General features: G+C 41.6%; 1 protein-coding gene across 1 annotated transcript; it reads left to right on the forward strand.

Annotated features, from left to right (window-relative positions):
* Positions 1–78: 78 nt before the first annotated feature.
* Positions 79–19,218, forward strand: LOC128500516 (RNA-binding protein 6-like). The gene is made up of 24 exons (XM_053469678.1): positions 79–133; positions 509–594; positions 1,042–1,140; positions 1,485–3,813; positions 4,643–4,732; positions 5,488–5,554; positions 7,644–7,717; positions 10,252–10,326; positions 10,525–10,585; positions 10,767–10,982; positions 11,500–11,663; positions 12,061–12,158; positions 12,447–12,513; positions 12,996–13,053; positions 13,791–13,882; positions 14,443–14,574; positions 14,953–15,042; positions 15,489–15,566; positions 15,919–16,209; positions 16,991–17,065; positions 17,393–17,473; positions 17,907–17,971; positions 18,577–18,687; positions 19,179–19,218. Exons 3-24 carry the CDS (start codon positions 1,100–1,102, stop codon positions 19,216–19,218), a joined length of 4,395 nt encoding a protein of 1,464 aa, XP_053325653.1. The 5' UTR covers positions 79–133; positions 509–594; positions 1,042–1,099.
* Positions 19,219–19,298: the final 80 nt, after the last annotated feature.

A 19,298-nucleotide genomic window follows, 5' to 3' on the forward strand; every position in this document is an offset into this window, starting at 1 on the left:
CTACACTTCCCGGCATGCCATGCGCCATGAGCTGTTTTCGGGGAGGGGGAGCGGAAGTAGTCTTGCGTTTCGGAGGAAGAGGAGGTAGAAGGGGTAAACCATTAGGCCCGTTCGGGAGGTATACTGTATCAGGGTGAGCTTGATTTGTTTTCTGACGTAAAAACCACGGTGATAGTGATTTAAATAGTGCATGGAGTGTATATAAAAATCGTATATACATGCTTATAATGCGAATATTGACCTGGAGTTTTGGAGCGCACAATTACTAGACCGTTAATGTTAAAAACCGTAAAGCATGTCGTTGATCAAAATGTATTTTATCGGTCCAGATTATGTCGTTTCTTTTAGATGTATAACGTTCGTTATGTATACATATATATACACACACACACAGTCTCGAATAAAAGTCTGAGAAGGAAGGGGCTTTAAAGAAATGGCGGTATTTTGTGAAGTAAACGTATATATTACGTTGTGTAATTCTCCATTTCTGTTTATTCTTTATTTAGAGTTATTTATCTGCCCTCTGAACGTATAAAGATCCTAATGAGCGACCGCACGAGCAGCGAGTGTTGAAATAATCAGCTATTGGAAAAGGTATTTTCATGTTGGGTTTATTTTGCTCTGTAACATAAGATACATCCCTGTGTTTTTTCCATTAGTGACGTGTGAGCTATTTTCAGCTTCCTATTGTATAACAGCTCTACAGGATCTGCAGGCGCTATATAAATGTAATGTGTTTACATGTCACGCGTGCAGTCCCTTTTTCCCTCCGTGTTCAGGAATCCGTAGCGTGATACAAAGCACTGAGGTCACGGAGATATCTCCGTGTTAAATGACGCGTGTCCCCGACATTTTCATTGTGATTCTCGCAAAACTCAAGTCTGCCAAGATTTTCTTGATCAAGGCAATCAGATTGCACGATTTACATTTTTTCACTTATAACTTGGTGATTGTTGGGGTATGGTGGTTCCATTTTGCTGTTTATTTTGCTATAATGAAATTTAGTTTTTATTCTTACACTGTGGTTTTACCTCCATACAGATTCATTGGCTGTTTCACCCACCTCTACTTAATCATCTGCACTCCAAAAATACCGAAGATGTGGGAAAGCCCACGACCACCACTCAACTCCGCTTTTAGGTAAGATTTTCTTTTTTCCATGTGTGAGAAATCTAGCAAAGCATTGACAAAATCTGGCAGTAAGCAGTCCTGTACATGAAGGGGCATCTGCTGGTTAAATTACAAAAAAAAGTTGGGTGGTGCAAGACTACCGCCTGATTCGCAAAGTGTGGGAGACGATTTCACTTTATAGTTTTCTACTATGGTAATATAGACAACACATTCAGAAAAATGGGCATCCTTCTCCCAATCTATATTTTATTAAGTTTCGCAAGGACATATTATAATATTGGCTTTCTCTTACGGTCATCTGACTTTTTTCGTTTTATCCCATTTTTGTGTGTGACGTATTGTTTCTTCACCAGGGGACGCCCTGAAGATCCCTTTAATCCTTCAAGATTACCTCAAGGCTTTAACCCTAGAATTCGAGGGCCTGCAATCAGAGGACATCCTCCTTTTCCTTTTCATGGTGCAACAAGAGGACTTCATCCCCGCCTTGCCGGCCATGGAGTTGGTCCATTTGCCCAAAAGTCCATGGATAGAAACTTAGATGGATTCTGGGAAGAGGGGAGGAACTTTCACGATGATCAGTCAAGGAGTGGGGACTACTATCAAGAAGAAATGAATCAGGGTTTCCCTAGGAGAGAAAGGGTTCCTATGAATTTCAGGGCTCGAGAGATGCCAGCAGCAACATCTGTGGGATATGGAGAGAGGGAGGCTCCTGATAAGGATTATAGATCCCATACAGCCCCAGATATGGACTATCGAGAGAGGGGAGGATCACTTGTGAACCAAAGTAACAGAGACGTTCCAGATGTGGATTACAGAAATGCAGAGTTCCCTGCTGTTGCATACAGAGAGCGTCTTCCTCTAGCTGCTATATCTAAGGAAAGAGAAGTCATAGAATACAGAGAAAGGCTAGCACTTCTCAGAGAGAGAGAGGCTGCTGAGTTGGAACACAGGGAGAGACTGGCAATGGCCTTGGAGTACAGAGGTAGAGAGGTTGCAGCATTAGAATATGAAAAAAGAATGACTGCCATGCTGGAACTCAGAGAGAGAAGAGCTCCAGAACTCAGAGAAAGAGAGGCAGCAGAGATGTTGCTCAGAGAAAGAGAGGTAGCTGAGGTGTTACTCAGAGAGAGGGAGGCAGCAGAATTATTATTAAGAGAGAGGCAGGCTGGGGCATTAAGGCTCAGAGAGAGGGATGCTGCAGCTATGGATTATAGAGATCGAAGGATTCCTGATCATTATAGAGAGTGCAACTCTTCAGAAACCGCTACACTTAGATACAGAGAGGGAGCAAGGTCAAACTACCAAGAAAGAATAGCCCATTACAATAATACTGGCAACACTGCATTATCCTATACAGATGATAACAAAGTAAACCCCAATTACATGGACCATAGAGACGAAAGTACCTTGGTAATAGACTACGCAAACAAAGAGATTGTAGATATGGACCTTAGGGAGAGAGAGACTGCAGGAGAAACATATAAGGAGCACAAGACAATAGGTTACAAAGAACAGGAAACTAAAGCGTACAGGAAAAAAGGTGGTTTGGAGTCAACTAAGAATGAGGCCATGTCTGTAAAGAGTGCAACTGGAAACCGAGACAACACCATTCCAGGGTTAAATTATGGAGAAAATACAGACTCCGATTACCGTGCTAAAGAGAGTGTGGACACAGATTACCGTGAGAGAGAGAGTGTAGATGCAGATTACCGTGAGAGAGAGAGTGCAGACTCGGATTACAGAGAGAAAGATGGCTTAGAAAACTTGAACAAACATAAAATAGAGAGAGATCGTGTGACAGCTGAAGCTCGCAAAGAAAATGAGACTAAAGATCTCAAATTTATGGATCCAGCAGCCCCAGATTACATGGACAGACCACCCCCTACTTCAACTGGAAAGTCATACAAACAGATAAAGAGCCAGACCCCGGGTGTTAAAAAAGTATATGGCAGTCCCTCTTCTGGTTTCAAAGAGTGGGCTGCTGCTGCAGACGGTTCTCAGATGGAAGCCGCCCGACAGGAGAAATCTTCCAAAACAGCTTCTTCTGATGGAGCAGCTGCTAGTAGGTGTAAACAAGCTAACTCCCCAGGGAAATTAGATACAGACTTCAGAGACCAACCAAACCCTGAGGTAGGATACAAAGGGGACTCCATCAGGGAGAAACCTTGTTCCGACTTGTTGGGTACTTGTGACCAAGATTTGCGCAGCAAAGAGAACTTTGCAGGGCGTTCTAACGGAGGTAGCTGCGACCAGGATTTCCGTACAACAGCAGGCTATGTGCAAAAGAAAGATGAAGATCTCAGAGATGGAAAGACAGGGACATCTGGTGACTTTGTTACTCAGAATTCTCTTATTTTTGACTTTCTGCAGCTGGCAGCCCAAGAGCTAAGCCAAAAGCAAGGACAGATGCCCGGGAAATTAGGAAAAGGGCAGCAAACTCCCTCTTCCACGCCTGTAAAGCCACCTGTAATGGATTTCAAAGAGCCCCACCTTTCACACGAAGCCATACGAAGCAACGACAAGCGAATAGATAATAGCCCTGATGAGATTGAATTTATAGGAAGGCAAGACGCTGATTATAGAAACATGGATTATAAAGATGTTGACCTGAGGGTAAAGTATGACCAAGAGAAGCGCTCAATGGATAAAAGATCTCGTGAAGAGCTCCAGACTGGGAGTAAGGTATTTGGACATGTTCTAAACATTAAATGTTCCAGTCTTATATTTAAACACATCATACAATATATGTCCAAAATAATGTGGGCATGCTTTTTAATTATTGTATAACTATTTGCTGTATTGGCTTCACTTACTGCTAAAATGTGCATAAAATCAAGCACGCAACTACTCTGTCTCCATCGGCAAATATTGGCAATTAAAATGGCATGTACTGAAGAGCTTGGTTCCTTAAGGTTCTTCGCTGTTAGGACCACACTGTAAGCGCTGATATTGTGGAAATATCTAGCAACGGCAGCTCAGCCAGAAATTGGTAGCCCTCTAAAGCTCACAGAACACGGCTGCTGAGTGTTAAAGTATGTGGCAAGTAAGAAATCGCATGTCCTCTGTTGGAGTGCTTACTACAAGGTTCCAGATTGCCTCTCCAAGCAATGAGGAGTTGGTTGTGAGCTTCATAAAATTGGTTGCCATGGCCGAGCTGCCGCACATAAGCCTAAAATGATGGGCAATGCCAGGCATCTGCTAAAATTGTGTAGAACTTGCTGTCATTGGACTGTGAATGTAATCACTTCACTTCCTGGCAGCCCGACAGATGCCTAGAGAACAAAACCTGTCTGACCCTATAGTGTTTGTACAATTTTTGGTGGCTTGGGCTGTCTTTCATGGTTCAGGCTAGGAAACTTATTTCCAGTGAAGTGACGTCTTTCATCTACGGTGACATTCTAGATGATTCTGTACGTCTATTTCGGAAGACCCTTTTCCAGCTTACCGTGTCCCCACTTTTTATTTGTGCTCATTGTTTGTTTCTCATGTGATTTTATTTTTCTGCTCTCAGGATAAGGATTATAGGAGGGCTTCCCTGCCTGAAGGCGCCACAAGAATTTTATGGATGGATGGTCTGCCAACTGGTGGATCTAGAGAAGAGGTAGGTACAGCGCTAGGGATTATGGTGGCAGTAAATAAAATGTTAAATAATAAGCGATACGTATGTCTTGTCCTTTTCTTTGGCGTTTTGTGTAAAAGCGATCTGGGTTGCCAGGATGTTGGTAGGTGCTTTCAAAGTTGGGATAGGAGCTTTGATGCATACTATGTGAACTTTCTACCTTGTTGACTCTACAGGCACTTTAGTTGACTGAACCTTCATAGTTTGTAAGAGACTTTAAAGATGTGATTTCACTTGGAAATAACAGTATTCTGTCGCTAGCGAGCTTTGCTGCAGGTGGCACTTACCATGTGTAGAGGAGTGCAGCTAATATATACTTTGGATAGAGCAGGTCCTGTGATCATGAGGGAAAGTAAAGCGCCCCATGCCAATAGAGCTCTATTTAATGGCTGATAAATTGGCATGATGTTGTTGCTTCTGTAGTGATAGGGCCCTGTAGTACTCCGCTGCACTGTGGCTGGGTTCTTGCTTTACTAAGAGCCATGAACAGCTTCCTTAACGTTCTGGTAGGATGGGTGAGCTCCATGAAGAAAGAATGTTTAACCCTAGCATATGTGTCCTTAAGGCATATGTGGTCCTGTGTTTTAATGAATATGGACAGTACCGGTCTAGGTGTTACAGGTAAGCTTTTTGGAGTAGGCACAGTAATAGGTAGTTGGAAATCGTGGGATCTTAGTATAGGATTACCCAGAGGTTATAGTGTATAGTCTGTACTAAATCTAGTGTCCTCTTTGCAGATCCTGTATGCTCTGTACACCGCCAGCAAGATACCTGAAAATGTGAATCTTATTGGATATATCCCAGGTGAGTTCAGTACATTTCCAGTATGACTTTTATGTCTCCTTGACATATGAATAAGTAATAGTGTTTTCCCCTTCATCTTCATTCTGTGAAGTACCACGCCAGTGAAGGGAATTATTTCTATGAAGAAGACTAATTATGGCTTCTAGACACGACAGCTAAGGCCCTTGATTTGAAAGTAGGATTCACCAGAATGCAGTTTTTCAGGCTGTCCCTAGACACCTCAGATATAAGGATACATCTAGAAAAGGTTTCTGTTTCCCTTGTCAGTTTGCAGTTTCTCCAAAATATGAAAACTAATTTTGCTATTTATTGGAATTGTCCCATTTTGGGGGCATGCTTGGAGCTGTCATCTTGTTACAGAGGATGTATACAGTTCCTAACCTTCTTTAGTTTTTTAGTGTCTTGTCACCCCTTTTCGCGGGTTAAGATGTGTCATTTACTCAGTTTAAGGCACCTCATTACCTAAAGAAATGTTGATGCTAGTTAAATAATTTGCCCCTGAGGATGGCAGCACTAAAGCAGCTTTACACGCTGTGTATTTCCTATTTCTCTACCAAATCACGCCTGTGTGAATGTGGCACGCTGGCTCTTATATAATGTGTTGAGCCAGCAGTATTTCTGTTAAACATACATATAACTCTTACATGTTTAACAACTCGGCTCTTTGCATATTTTGAATATATCTTTCAAAAATGAAAGGCCTTCAGGAGGTAACTAATGTTGGAATTGGTTTATATTCATAATCTGATTTTTTTAACCGCTCATATTCATTTTTAGTGTCTATATAAGGCATATATTTTTTATAACAGCACATTACTTGTAACTCCATTTAAATGTGTTTGTAATAAGGTTTTGATTCCCATGGATATTAAAGTAATTGGAAAACGATGCAAGTACGTCTCTTACGGTGCTTGGTAGACTTAATGAGGCGCTCTCATCGCTTCGTGTTTGGAGGCGCATTAAGTAATGCTGTGCCTGGCAATTGACTTAAATAAGTAAAAATAAATATAAATAAATTATCCGACGGCTTGCTTTTAATGTGGTGTCTAAGTGAAGTTGCTGGTAATGCGTTACTCCTATGGTCTGCTTATGTGAAAAAACGAATTCCTTCCGGTTGGGATCAGATGCTTCACATCATAGGCTTCTGTAGCAGATGCCTTTACAAGGGGAATGCAAAATTCAGTCCAAACACGCTAAATTGTAGACATTTGGGAGCTCCCTGAGGAGACAGCACTGTAGGGGGGCATATTTCTTTTCTGGTGCCAGCAGGTGAGAAGTATGTTGGTTACCATTGCACAAAGTCTTCACTTCTAGGCAGTGTTGGCGGATTTGTTCTGCAAAGCCTGTGCTATAATGTGTGTGGGGAGACAGAAACAGCTGTACGATCGCTGAAACCTATTCACATATTTACCAGGACATCAGAGGCTACATTTCTGCCTCCTGTAAGGTATCAGATGCTGCTAAGTTCTTGGCTGCTCCTTTGTGAGTAGAAGGGCTTCCCAAAGGATACGCGTTATTAGGATAATGTACAAGAGGCTTACTCGACGCACATTTGCTAACTGCTTGGCAGCATAAACTATTTCCACCGCCCAAAGAGCTGCATTATTTCTCGTTGGAGGCATATTGTGCAGCCGTCTCTGGGGCGCATTGAAAATTATGTTGCTCCACGTAGTTCAAGAGGATCTGGAACAATGTACTTAATTGCTTTGGTAAAATGTCGGAGCTTCGATGCCTGCAGTGCCACGCGCTGTATTATTCATGACCACCGAAGATTAGGAGCTCCGTTTTGGTACAAAGGACCATGGATCTCCCAAGACTTGCTTGTTTTTATAACGCTGCTGCCCTCCAGATCATGTCCAATTCTGTTTTATTTTTTTACTCTCATTGACAAGAAGTGCTATTGTAATGTTGTGTTTATCTGATACTTTCGCTTGTGTGTAACAGCAATTAAATGGCATTATGGGCTGCATTTGGGTACCTGAAAAGCAATTCTTTTCTCCTTTTTATGGGTTGGTAATTATTTGAACTGCTATGTCTTCTAAATCACAGTACTAACGTGCGTCCTATCTGTATCACATGCTGTCCCCAGGTTACAGCCTCGGCTCTGTCTGCGTGGAGTTTTCCCTCGTGGAAGATGCCGTCCGATGCATGGAAGCCAACAAGGTTGCTTTATCCACTGAACCAGCGCTGCTGTGGAAGGATATAGAGGCGGACAGGAGGGGGGGTGGGATACAGAGGGTTTTCACAACATGAATGGTCAATGTGTGACCACACGGCTGTCTAGGTTAAATTGTGTACCTTTACCTGGTGCGCTTCACTGCTGAACACTCAGCTTCTCTTATAATGCGAGTAGGCTAGACTTTACGGTCTGTTTACAGCACATAAACAATTCGTTTATAAAACTTACTAACTAGATTGGCGTTACTATAAAGTGCCTGTGATTTCAGTCACTTTTTTTGCCAGCCTCTTAAAGATAACATTTCCCTTACACTTGATGTATGGGGAATAAGCATATAAATTGTTTCTTGTCCTTACTGCAGTCCTACTGTTTAAGAAAGTGTTAGGACAATCCAGGTGTGCCAAGGTATGCGTGTAGGGTTAATAGCAGCAGTATAGTAAAACAAAAAATAAATTAGCAAACCACTCCTCATCTTTGTAATGTTAAGGAACAGCAGGTCTAGTAAATGTTTTCCGTGTTGTCACAGTTCTTGAAGTTGGAGTAGATCTCTTGGAAGATCTCGGGTCTCGGTGGTGACGATGCCCTCGTGTGAAGGCAGATCCAGCTGAAGCCCGTTTCTTCCTCCGTCTCTCGGTCCGCACAGCTGATCTTATTTTAAAACATGCATCCTCTTAAAGATAACATTTCCCTTACACTTGATGTATGGGGAATAAGCATATAAATAGTTTTCTTGTTCACTGTTTGACATCTACAGAAACTTTAACACGCTGCCAGCTATGTTACTTCTTTGTCTGTTCCTGGACCCTCTCTTGGGTTTGGGAGCACATAAAAGCATCTATATCTGAAAACATTCTTTCTTTGTGCTGTCGGTGCGTTTGGTTTGTTGGAACCATCTGCTCGTGCCAGCTGTTGCCCACTTGAAATATCTAGCATTTCGAGTTGCAACTGTTCACATATCACGGGATGCATTTTATATGCCTTTTAACGAAATAGTTCAATGCTGCCTAATTCATGCGTTATCGAGTGCTCCTTCTACTAGAAAGACCAATGACATCTCCCTTAAGGACTGTGTACACCGTTTTCTTCCCATTCTCCTTTTATACGAATATAAAGCAATAGATAAAGCTTTATTACTTAGTTTTTGGTTTCCATCAAGTTCAGCTTTGGCACAAATCTTGTTCTTTTTTTTGTTCGGCGCAGTGTTAGCGATGCACACTTCCGACTAAGTAGGATAAGGCATACTGTTTGTGCTCACTTGCCATTCATACGTTCGCACTCAAAACTATTTTGAGTTGACGATTTTTGTAGTTGGAGAATGAACGTATGGATGGGACACCGGTGTTGGGGTTGGTGGCGAGGGGCAGATGTGGCAGTGGAAGGCACTGGCAATGGTTACGGCCGTCCGCCTTGCCTACAACTGCACAGATATCCATTGATTTTATGCCTCCTTGGCGTGGTCAAGTGCCGTCCAAGGGTTTCCACAGGGTATACATTAATTGTTTGAGCTAGTGGGAAATACATTTTCAATAGTGTGAGTAAGAAAAAAACAAAAGCTACCACGATGGCAGGCTGGTAGTTTAATTGGTGGCGACATTGAAAATAGTTTTTGGAAATAATATCAAAAATTGATCTTACCAATGATCCAGGAAGGTTTTTTTCTTCAAATAATTCGGGTAACCTGGTCAAGTATCGTTTTGGCCACACAGGCATATTAACCATATTTGCCTTTTAGGATTTTTGTTGCTCGTGTTTGCATGCTCACGTGGGTATGTGTGTCTTGCCTGGCTTAGGATTTCATCCGTGTTTACATTGCGAATGAGAATTTTTTTTCCTGACCTCACAAGGTATCCTCCATTATCTTTCTAAATGTGCCTTAGAGTGCCAAAGTTGGCATCTAACCTCAGCAAGCAGTTCTGCTGAAGAAAGCATTCCTCTTTAACCATGAAATATGGTTGATCGTTAACATGATGAAGGCAGAAAAGGATTATTGGTCACGCTGCTGGACCGTTGGATCTTTATTATGAGCTTGATGGATAAAAATAGTGCGTTATTTCTGCATCTCGGCAGAGAAACTCAACACCTGAGGAGGAAGAAAACCGTGCATGAGAAGCATCTACCTGAACGTGACTTCCATGAGCTATTGCACATTTCAACCTTATTTCTGTCCAGGACTAAATATCCTAAGAGCTACTCAAATGTTTCCGTTGCCCCTTTCCCCCACGTAAGAGTCCGTCGTACCTGTACAATCACTGCAGCGTTGGCAACCACAGCTGAACTTGTTGAAGTTCCTATAAAAGTTAACAATGTGCGTGTGAGCATACCTTGTGTCGCAATAATAAGGTGTAATTAGGATTTATTTTATTGTTTATTGGGCTTTGCTAGAATTCCTACCGATTAGATGATACCCTGACATTCTGTTAATGAAAATGTGGTTGAATTTCAGTGTTGGGTGCCTTGAACACTCTGGACGGTTTCATACTTTTAACGTGCCTGTTGTAATCTGCTTTCTGCTCCGCAGGGCTCCTTTTTTTTCAAAGGCAAAAAGGTTACTTTGAAATACATCCCCAATTCAGACAGGTGGAACTGCCAGCAGGTGTGTATCATCTTAGCCAAAATGTCCTCCGATTTATCTTCCTGTGCCAAGACAAGGAGATCTTGACGGCTCACGGTTGTAGATCCCTTGTGTTAAAGACCTTTGGAATATGAAAGGAGGTTCTTTTTGGTACGGGTCAGGGAAGGAATTGATGTCCCATTGCCTGAACATTAATTGCTTCATACATTTCTCTTACAGTGCAAGGTGGTTAATGTCTTATCTAAGGAAAGGTGTTGGCAGTGCAGTGCTTTGAGGTCAGGTGAGTGCGCGTAAAGTCTGAGACAACCTACGATTCATCCGTCTCTGCAACACAACCTCTTCTGATTTTTATTCTGTGAATTGGGCTCTTCTCACACAGCTTTTTGTGTTCTGTATTTACACTTTAGCATGGAATTCCTTGTCATTGCTCTTATGACCTTTTCCCAACCAATGTTTTTAAGGATCAGACCATGTCCCACTCAAAGATTACCCTAAAGATGCCAAGACAACCCCGGCTCCGCCAGCGCAGCGAGGCAAGAAGCGCAAGACCAAGCAAAGTGCCGTTCCCCACAGCCCAGAGAAGTGGAAAGAAAAGACTCCGCCAAGAGAGAAATCTTTCCCAGCCATCCAAAAGCATCCGAAAAAGGGAACACAGCAGGCAGATTTGGAGAGTAAAAGTGAGCAAATTAAGTGCATAGGTTCAAAACATTTTGGATCCTGGTGTTTAACCCTTTTTAGTCTTACTTATCACATGTATTTAACACCAAACCCAAACTTCCAGTGAGGGAAACTTTACCCTCCTGATTTCTTCTACCTTCTGCGCAAGTGTCCCGACCATCACGCTTTCTGCATGTTCCTGAGTACATCTGTCTGGGTTTTTACTTGATGCACTTTCCTTTTTGTTAGAATCCTTATTATTACGCTTTTGGCATTGGCGGAGTGTCGCTTACTGTTGCTTTGTCACGTGATCCTCCTGACTGGCTTGGTTCCTTCGTTTAGGAAGGAGACAGAAGTTAGCCAAAGAGCAATCTTCCCTATAAAACCAGTGTCCAGACATGTATCCATATGGGCCAGTGAGTTTTGCATGGCTGCCTTTTAAACGTCTTCACAGCCAGACGTGTCCACATGTTATTGCTGTGCATTTCTCTTATTTGTATTCAATGTGGTTAATTGTCTATCTTTTCCGCTTCCCAGCTGTTATATTGAAGGGACTTCCTTGGGACACTTGTTCGGAGAGTGTGTTAAAGGCACTAGAACCCTTTGTAGAATTGTCTCCTCGAAATGTCCGCATCATGAAGTATCATCATGGCAGTCAGAGAGGGGCCAACTTTGCCTTCATAGACCTCAAAAGTCACAAGGTGGGAGCTCAAATACGTAACTTATTCCAGGCATCGTAATTAAAACATACAAGTTTTAAATCTGACATTGGGTCCTACTTACCACATATTAAGAGTCAAAAGATCCTTGGGGGGGAATGTTTAAATATACTTATAAAAACATAATTATCAGTGATTATTATCAAATGTTAATCAGTTACAGCAGTGAATGAGTAATTGGAATAGAAGACCCTTATTCAGGTGGTTTCTTCTGTTTGCATTGGTAAAGTTTACATTACGTTTAACCATTCTTTCCATAACATAGTTATGTGCATTCATATGTATAGTGTCTTGGCTAGCAATATGTAAGTGGAAATATAGCCAGATGTGTATAAAACAATGTTTATAAACCATTCTGTTTTGGTTCTTGTGCTCACAGGAAGCAGCGCGGCTCACCGCGCAGGTCCATCAGCTAAAGCCTCCTCTCACCATCAATGGGAACCACGTCACGATTGAAGTCGCGGTTTGGCAGAGGAGGTAACGCAAAACTCTAATATGTTTTGACTGATGCAGACCATGATGCTGGTTTGTGCCGGTTATATGCACTGGGGGTAATTGCAAATTTGGGCATCCAGATAACTCCAGTGAATCCAACTTCAGGTAACAGAGTCTGTTATCAGGAAATTAGAACTACACTTAAATACACAAAAATAAAGTTGTTCATTTGTTAAATGCCCAGTATCATTTTGTTTACAATTTAAACTTGGCCATTGATGGGTTTTCTAACTTTCTCTAAACGTTCTTCTCTCATCTGCTAAAATGTAGAACTGAATCTTCCAGGAATGAGCAAGGCAGATTCCAGAGGTCTCCTAAAAATACACCTGTGGGCCAGGTATGAAAATGTATATGTATTATTGTACATTCTATATTCATTGAATGTTACACGCAATTTGGGGTTTATTAATTCAAGGGACGGTTGACAGGAGTTCTGGTTTCAGCTTTATTACTTCATTATGCATTATGAAGGGTCAACAATGGCAAGCTTCTCCAGCAAGAAAGGCTGAGCCGGCCCTATATAATGCATTATTCAATGGGTGGGGAGAAATTAAAATAAAAGTATTAATTGAAGAGGGCGAACCAAGCTCTCCCTGCAGCAGAAGCTCACTGGGGTCGGACCTTCGTAACATATAGTGCAGGTAATATCCCTTTTATGAAAGCGTGGCTTTTGTATTTTGTCATAATAAATACGTTTTAGAGCTTACAGCAGGTAATTCACGTGCCAAACTCATGCTGCTAAGTAGTACCCGCACATGTTATTGTGTCAATTATCTCGTTAAAAGCGGTCACGGAAACCATGAATATCTTTGCTTATAGGCTAAGCGCCAGAGAGGCCAACGTAGAGGAGCATCTTACACCGGGCGAAGAGCTGATGGTGAGTGTTTGTAACGATTATTATTTGTTTATATGTAATGCCATCATGTTCTGCAGCACCATTTCTATAAAAAAACAAAACAAAAAATAAAAACTTTAGTTCCATATTGTTTCATCATTGTATGTACGTTTGATTTTTTTTTTTTCCTCATATGGGAATTAATGTCTTTGTCTTATTGATCATGTTAATTCCTTTTTATTGAAGTAAATTTTGTGATCTTGAAAAATGTAAATAAACTAATTGGTTCTAATGCTAAAAAGATCTTTTAAATTACAAAAATCATCATGGTTTATATGTTTACTTTATCGCACCATATAGTATTTTAAAAATTGAACATACTTGTTTTGTTAGGCTTTTTTCTGTGAGCACTAAACCTCCCCCTGTTTTCTGAACTGCTTACACTAAGGGTTGACAAAACTAGAAATGACCGACTAAGACAAACTAATGCATTTTTTATTTATCTTTTATTTATATATTAAAACTGACACGTGATCTTAATATATACATACATACATATACAGTTATTTAGGCACTTTTTAACACTGTTGAAAATTGTCATTTTATGGGTTAATGTTTCGCAATTCCAAATGGCTTTATTGAACAAACTTACAAAAGTTTAAAAAAGAAACAAAACAAAAAAAAACCAATATATCGTACGTTATTTTTGTCAACTACTACTTTGTGACATGCAGCTGATTTTCAGTCGCTGTCCCTGACTCGACTTTACTACTTTACAGCTGACGGTGATGGAGCGAGCTATGTCTTTGATCCGAACACAGGCCTCTACATTGATCCTTTGACAGACATGTACTATGATCCTGAAACACAGGTGAGATGGCCGTGTGTGTGGACTTAATTTGGTTACTTTCTGACATTCATAAATGTACTCTTTCATTTAGATAAAATAGTAATTGTATTATCTGGTGTGTTACATGGACACCTCAATGCCCCGTAATGCAGCATGTATAATGAAGAATGTATAATGAATTCCTGACGGGAAAGCACTCCCATGGAAGTCAATAAAATGCTTTCTGTGCAGGCAGGAGCTGGCAGGCAGCGAGTATATCACATACAAGCAGATGTGTTAAGCAGATTAAACTGTTGCTTTACGCAAATATGCCTTAGCAGATGTGTCGCTTTTATTCTTTCATCTGAACATTTAATTGCTTAAAAATAAATGTTTACATTTCACGGCAACAACTTATATCTGCTTTTGTGCCACATGACAAAGATTCCTGTCATTAATTATGCGAGACAACACTTTACATGGTTAAATAATTTCTGGGAAGGGTTTTGTCATTTAAGGGAATAAGGGCTGTTCTGTATTTAGTTACGTAAATGGCATGAAAGTCCATAACCGTTTGTCTGTGATGTCTGTTTTTCTTACAGAAAGAGGTTCCCTTGGCAAAAGAAGGAGCACACCATAGAGAGGAGGAGGAGGACTTCGTAGAAGACAGGGCCTCCGAGGCAAGAGAACAGAGGAGAACCCCAGGGAGATATCACAGCCCATCTCCACCCCGGGTATGCATGCAATGGCCTTTTTCCTTGTGTGGGCTTCTCCTGTCACCATTTCATTGCCTCCTCTCCAGACTTACTGACTTTATGGAGGTTGAACAGTGTTTATGCAAACAGTGGGTCATAATCATGAAGAGAAACTTCAGGACAGATTTCTAAAACTTGTATCCAGTGGAATTCTACCAGTTCCTCCACATTTAGGACTTTACATCACAACTACGCTTGATAAAGAACACATTTATTTTTTTTGGTCCTTGTTCTGTTTAGTTTAACATTTTGGAAAATAAGTATAACCTCTATACGTTTGCCTGTTAAAGCCTCCATAATGCTGACTTTGTTCCTGACTCATTTGTTACTCTGTTATTTGTTGTGTGCCCCGTGCAGCTGAAAACAGATGGCCGTCATACATGTACGTCAGATCGTGAGGAGCATGAAAGTGAACCCCAGAGGAAAAGGGCTTTCAGAGAGGACATGGTGAGGCTTTATGTATTGTAGAGAAATCTTTATTCAAAATAACTTATTTTACAGTATGTGGTACTTTTCTTTTTGAGAAATGTAAGAAAGTTCCGTGGTTAAGCAAAATTCAGAGCAGTGTTTGTGCTTTCCAGTTCTCTAGTACAATAGACAATCTCATCCTTATGGACTCTTCTAGTCCTCAGCTTTTTCCTGTGTTCCTAAAGTTTTCTCTTCTTGCCACCTGTCAGTGGCTGGAGTTTTCTTGTCTTCGTCATCTACTCTTAAATTGAGAATGTGTTGGCGGAACTTCAGACTTTATTTATGGATGATAACATGCTACAAAAGACTTGGCCTACAAACGTGTTGTAGTAAGGGAAGCATAAAGATTAATGCCAAAATAGGTAAAACTATAGTTACCTGCTTAGTGAAAAAGTGGTTTTCTATTTATATTTTTGTCCTTGTAGGGGAAAGCAGGAAATGAAGAACTTTTTAAGAAGCCATTACCTCCACCCACTACTAAGAAGGACCAGTCAAGTCCTGAGGTACCTTCCTTCATCTTCCCGTTATTTACAGTGGCTACGTTGCGAGGTTGCAGGCTATTTTGTGTTGGCCTATATCTGCTTTTCATGTCTTTTTGCACCACCCATTTGGGCTGTCGCTACTATGTCTGTCTTTTATCTTTCTACTGTATTGATCACACGCCTCATCAGTTTTTCCTTTTCTGTTTTGATCTGCTGCCTCCTTTATACTCTTGTCCTGTTCACTGTTTATCTTCTGTCTTCCCATTATATCCTTCTATTATCTTCTGGTTCTTCCTTCCCATGCTTCCATATTTTAAAATGTTTTCATCTGTATGATTGTGTGTCTCATGTATTTCCCTTATGCTATTTGTAGCCAAAGGTAAACCCTCTTATAGGGCTTATTGGGGAATATGGAGATGACAGTGAAGAGGAAGAGGATCAAGAGCAGTTGTTACTACCGCCATTACGCAGGAAGACACCTCCTCGTTCACCACCACGAGCACCTGTACCACCTCCAAAACCAGTTCAAAAACCAGCCCCCTCAGTTAGCACCATCCAGGATAATCTAACAGACTGGAAAAAAATGGCATGTCTTCTGTGCCGCAGACAGTTCCCCAACAAGGATGCCTTGACCAGACACCTGCAGCTGTCAGACCTGCACAAGGTAACTATCTAGACTCTGCTCTGCACATCGAACAGGGTTCAAAAAGATGATAAACGTTTAATGCCAGTCCAAATCGGACTGGGCACAGTAGCCAAGTAATGTCTCCCTCCAATCTTGTGGCACTAGCTTCCTGGTGACATTCTGGTCCAGGAATGAGCACCATTGGTTCACTAGATGTTTCAGACAATACCTCCTTTGATGCTAAGTCAGTCTTTATTTTTCTCTGCCTTACTTAAACGACCGCTCCCAGCCCTATTTTTTTTTTTTTTTTTTTAAAAATGTGTAAAATCTAGTGCATTTTGCTGCATGCAAATCGGTGCTTGCATTCGTTAGCTAATGTAGTTAGAAGATGAAACTTCTGTCCCATGGAGGTCCTCCCCTGGAAGCAGGAAGCGTTTGTCGGTACACGTCTTGCACAAGCACCGTGGTGCTCCTAGTCAATAGAAGATGAGCTCCCGATGGTTGTAGCCAATCCCATGTCTGCTACCAGAACACTTCAGTTCAACTAGCAAATGTCCAATTGGTCGCTGTTCCTTACACCTATTTCAATAGAAGTGCCCCAAAGCACGTGCAGTGCGTCTCTTTAAGTTTGCTTTCAGCTCAGGAGCTAAATGGCAATTCCACAACACACATGAAAGCTGCTCGTTTTTGCAATCATGATAGGTGGTTGGCACCCTAGTTCCACTTTGGCAACATGTATCCCTAATGTGGTTGGCACTTAAAGGGTTAACACCTAGGCGTCTGCATTGTTGTAGCCTAAAATTGTTTTTTTGATTTTCAGCAAAATCTGGCTATTCACCAAAAGATCAAACAGTCTGAGAAGGAGTTGGCATACCTTCAGGAGAGGGAGAGAAAGGTAGGTTGTCTTCTATTAGCTTATTGATGGACTCTTTAGAGGACCCATTTATTTGGCATTGGATTTATATTCCTGTGAATTAGCACTTGCGACAATAGTGGTAAAAAAAAAGCTATCCTTCTCGTCTACAACTCTCATGAGAGCATTATTTAGCACACTTGCCAAAAGCAGTCTGAGGATGATAGGAGTTTAAACACTGCCTAGGCGGGATGTATTGTTTGGCTTTTCTCAATGACCAAGCTTACATTTTCATTTATCATCCCCAAAAAGGGGTAAGGTAAGAGCTTGCCTAGGTGGTCATATCCTGAATGCGGATGTTATTAACAGGAAAATCAGTCCATACAGAGGAGGTTACAGGAGGCAAAAAGAGAGCTGGAGCAGCTGGAGCGAGAGGAGGGCGGATGGCAGGTGCAGTGTGTCCCTGTTCTCAGATCACATGCCTGGCGAAGGGGATTGTGCAGCCGCTGAACGTAGTATTTACATGTTTTCATGGCAGAAGATGTATAGCTGCCGCACATTTCTCCCTAAGCATGCTGTGCTAATCTCGTTCTAATACGCTTCTGCTGAGGTATTCCTCCAGCACTGCGCTCCGGCCCTCTGTGCCCCTGTATCGGCAGACTCCGCACGTTTTCTGCATGCTCTTCATCAAACCTCATCTCCCTTGATGTGTCATAAGACAAACGTTAAAAGGCATCCTGCAAACCGTCATAGGGAAAGTAAAATGCTTGTTCAAACCTCCTTAACTGTCACAAACCACTGCATTGCCTCATTACATGTTCAGATTTAGCTCAGTTGTAACTTGTAAGCAACGTTTTGTAACGTGTGTGTTACTTTGTGTCAGGAAACGGATGAATATCTGCAAACACCTGAGAAAAAGAAGCCAAAGGTCTCTGGTTCTTCTTTCAGGTAATTGAGCTGAATTGGTACATTTAACCTTGAATTAGGACGGGGTTACACGTAGTGCCACTGGGGGGGGGGGGTAATTTGTCTCTAGTATTCCTATATATTATAACCACTCTTACCCCAGCATACACTCGGTGTACCAGGTAATACACAATGTGCATGTTCTGGTGTTGCTGTCTGGCAAGAGAATATAAAGGGCTCGTTCAGCTGAAACATTGGGGTGGAATATCAGCAGGTCTGCCCCTTTGCATGTTGCATTGCCATTTACATCCATGCTTATTATAACCCCCTTATCAGAAAGTACAGGCAAGGCCTTTACAGATCTAAGCAAAGAGCATGCGATATAAGAACCCAATCTCTCCCTGGCTAAAACAGATAAGACCACTTATCCAGAAGGCATGCAATGCCCTCACTTCAGCAACACAAACTAGGTGGGGATTACAGTAGTAGTATATAAATCAGCCATTAATCATGTGCTTTACCTTTTTATAGAAAACCTGTTATTTCTTCCCAGAAAGACCTGTAGCAAAGGCCCCCTGTGCTCAGCTCTCTGCTTTTATATTTCACAGGCACTATTCCTGATCGTTTCATGTCTTGCTCTGTTGCAGCAAGGACTGTACAGATGGCAAGAAAACCAGGACCAGAACGACGGTCTCCGTGGGTCCGAAACCCGCCAGCGAGTCTTACAGGGAGAACCTTAGGAAAATGACCTTGGCACGGTACAAGGAATTGGAATAAAAACCCTTCATCTCCAAACACAGATACTGTGTCTACGTTTCAAGTTATACATTATAATTTGTCTTTTGCTGCTATTTCTTTTTTTTTTAATAAAAAGTTATATAAAAGATTTCTGAACACCTTTTCACAAGTGATTTGAAACCTGATTACTGCAGGCTTTTAGATTTGAAATTGGTGGAAGTAGCGGTTGTTACCTTCCCACTGTCGCTGATCACAGCTGTTTGCAGCCTATATATGATGCAGGGCAGCTGCTGCCAGATGGCTGAGGACCCAGGCATCTCCATGCATGCGATTGCTCAAGGGGGGTGTGCTGGTGAAAGGTCTATGCCAGTGCTGTATACCTGCCCCTAGTTCCAGCCCAGCTGTAAGGGTTCTGAAGGAGGGTGTCAAAGCAGCCAGTCAGTGGCACAAAAATGGGACCGCAAGGAAAGGGCATTGCGCTTCTTAAGATACGTTTTTTCATTTTTAACAGGTTTAAGAATTCATATGAAAAGTATTTACAAAGCATTTGAACACACGTTATTTGTGGTAGATTGCAGCGTTTAGTTAATCTATTAGGTGTTCGCAAAGCTCCATTTCACCTGAAGCAGCG

This window comes from Spea bombifrons, chromosome 6, assembly GCF_027358695.1.
Source record: "Spea bombifrons isolate aSpeBom1 chromosome 6, aSpeBom1.2.pri, whole genome shotgun sequence".
NCBI classification, from domain to species: domain Eukaryota; kingdom Metazoa; phylum Chordata; class Amphibia; order Anura; family Pelobatidae; genus Spea; species Spea bombifrons.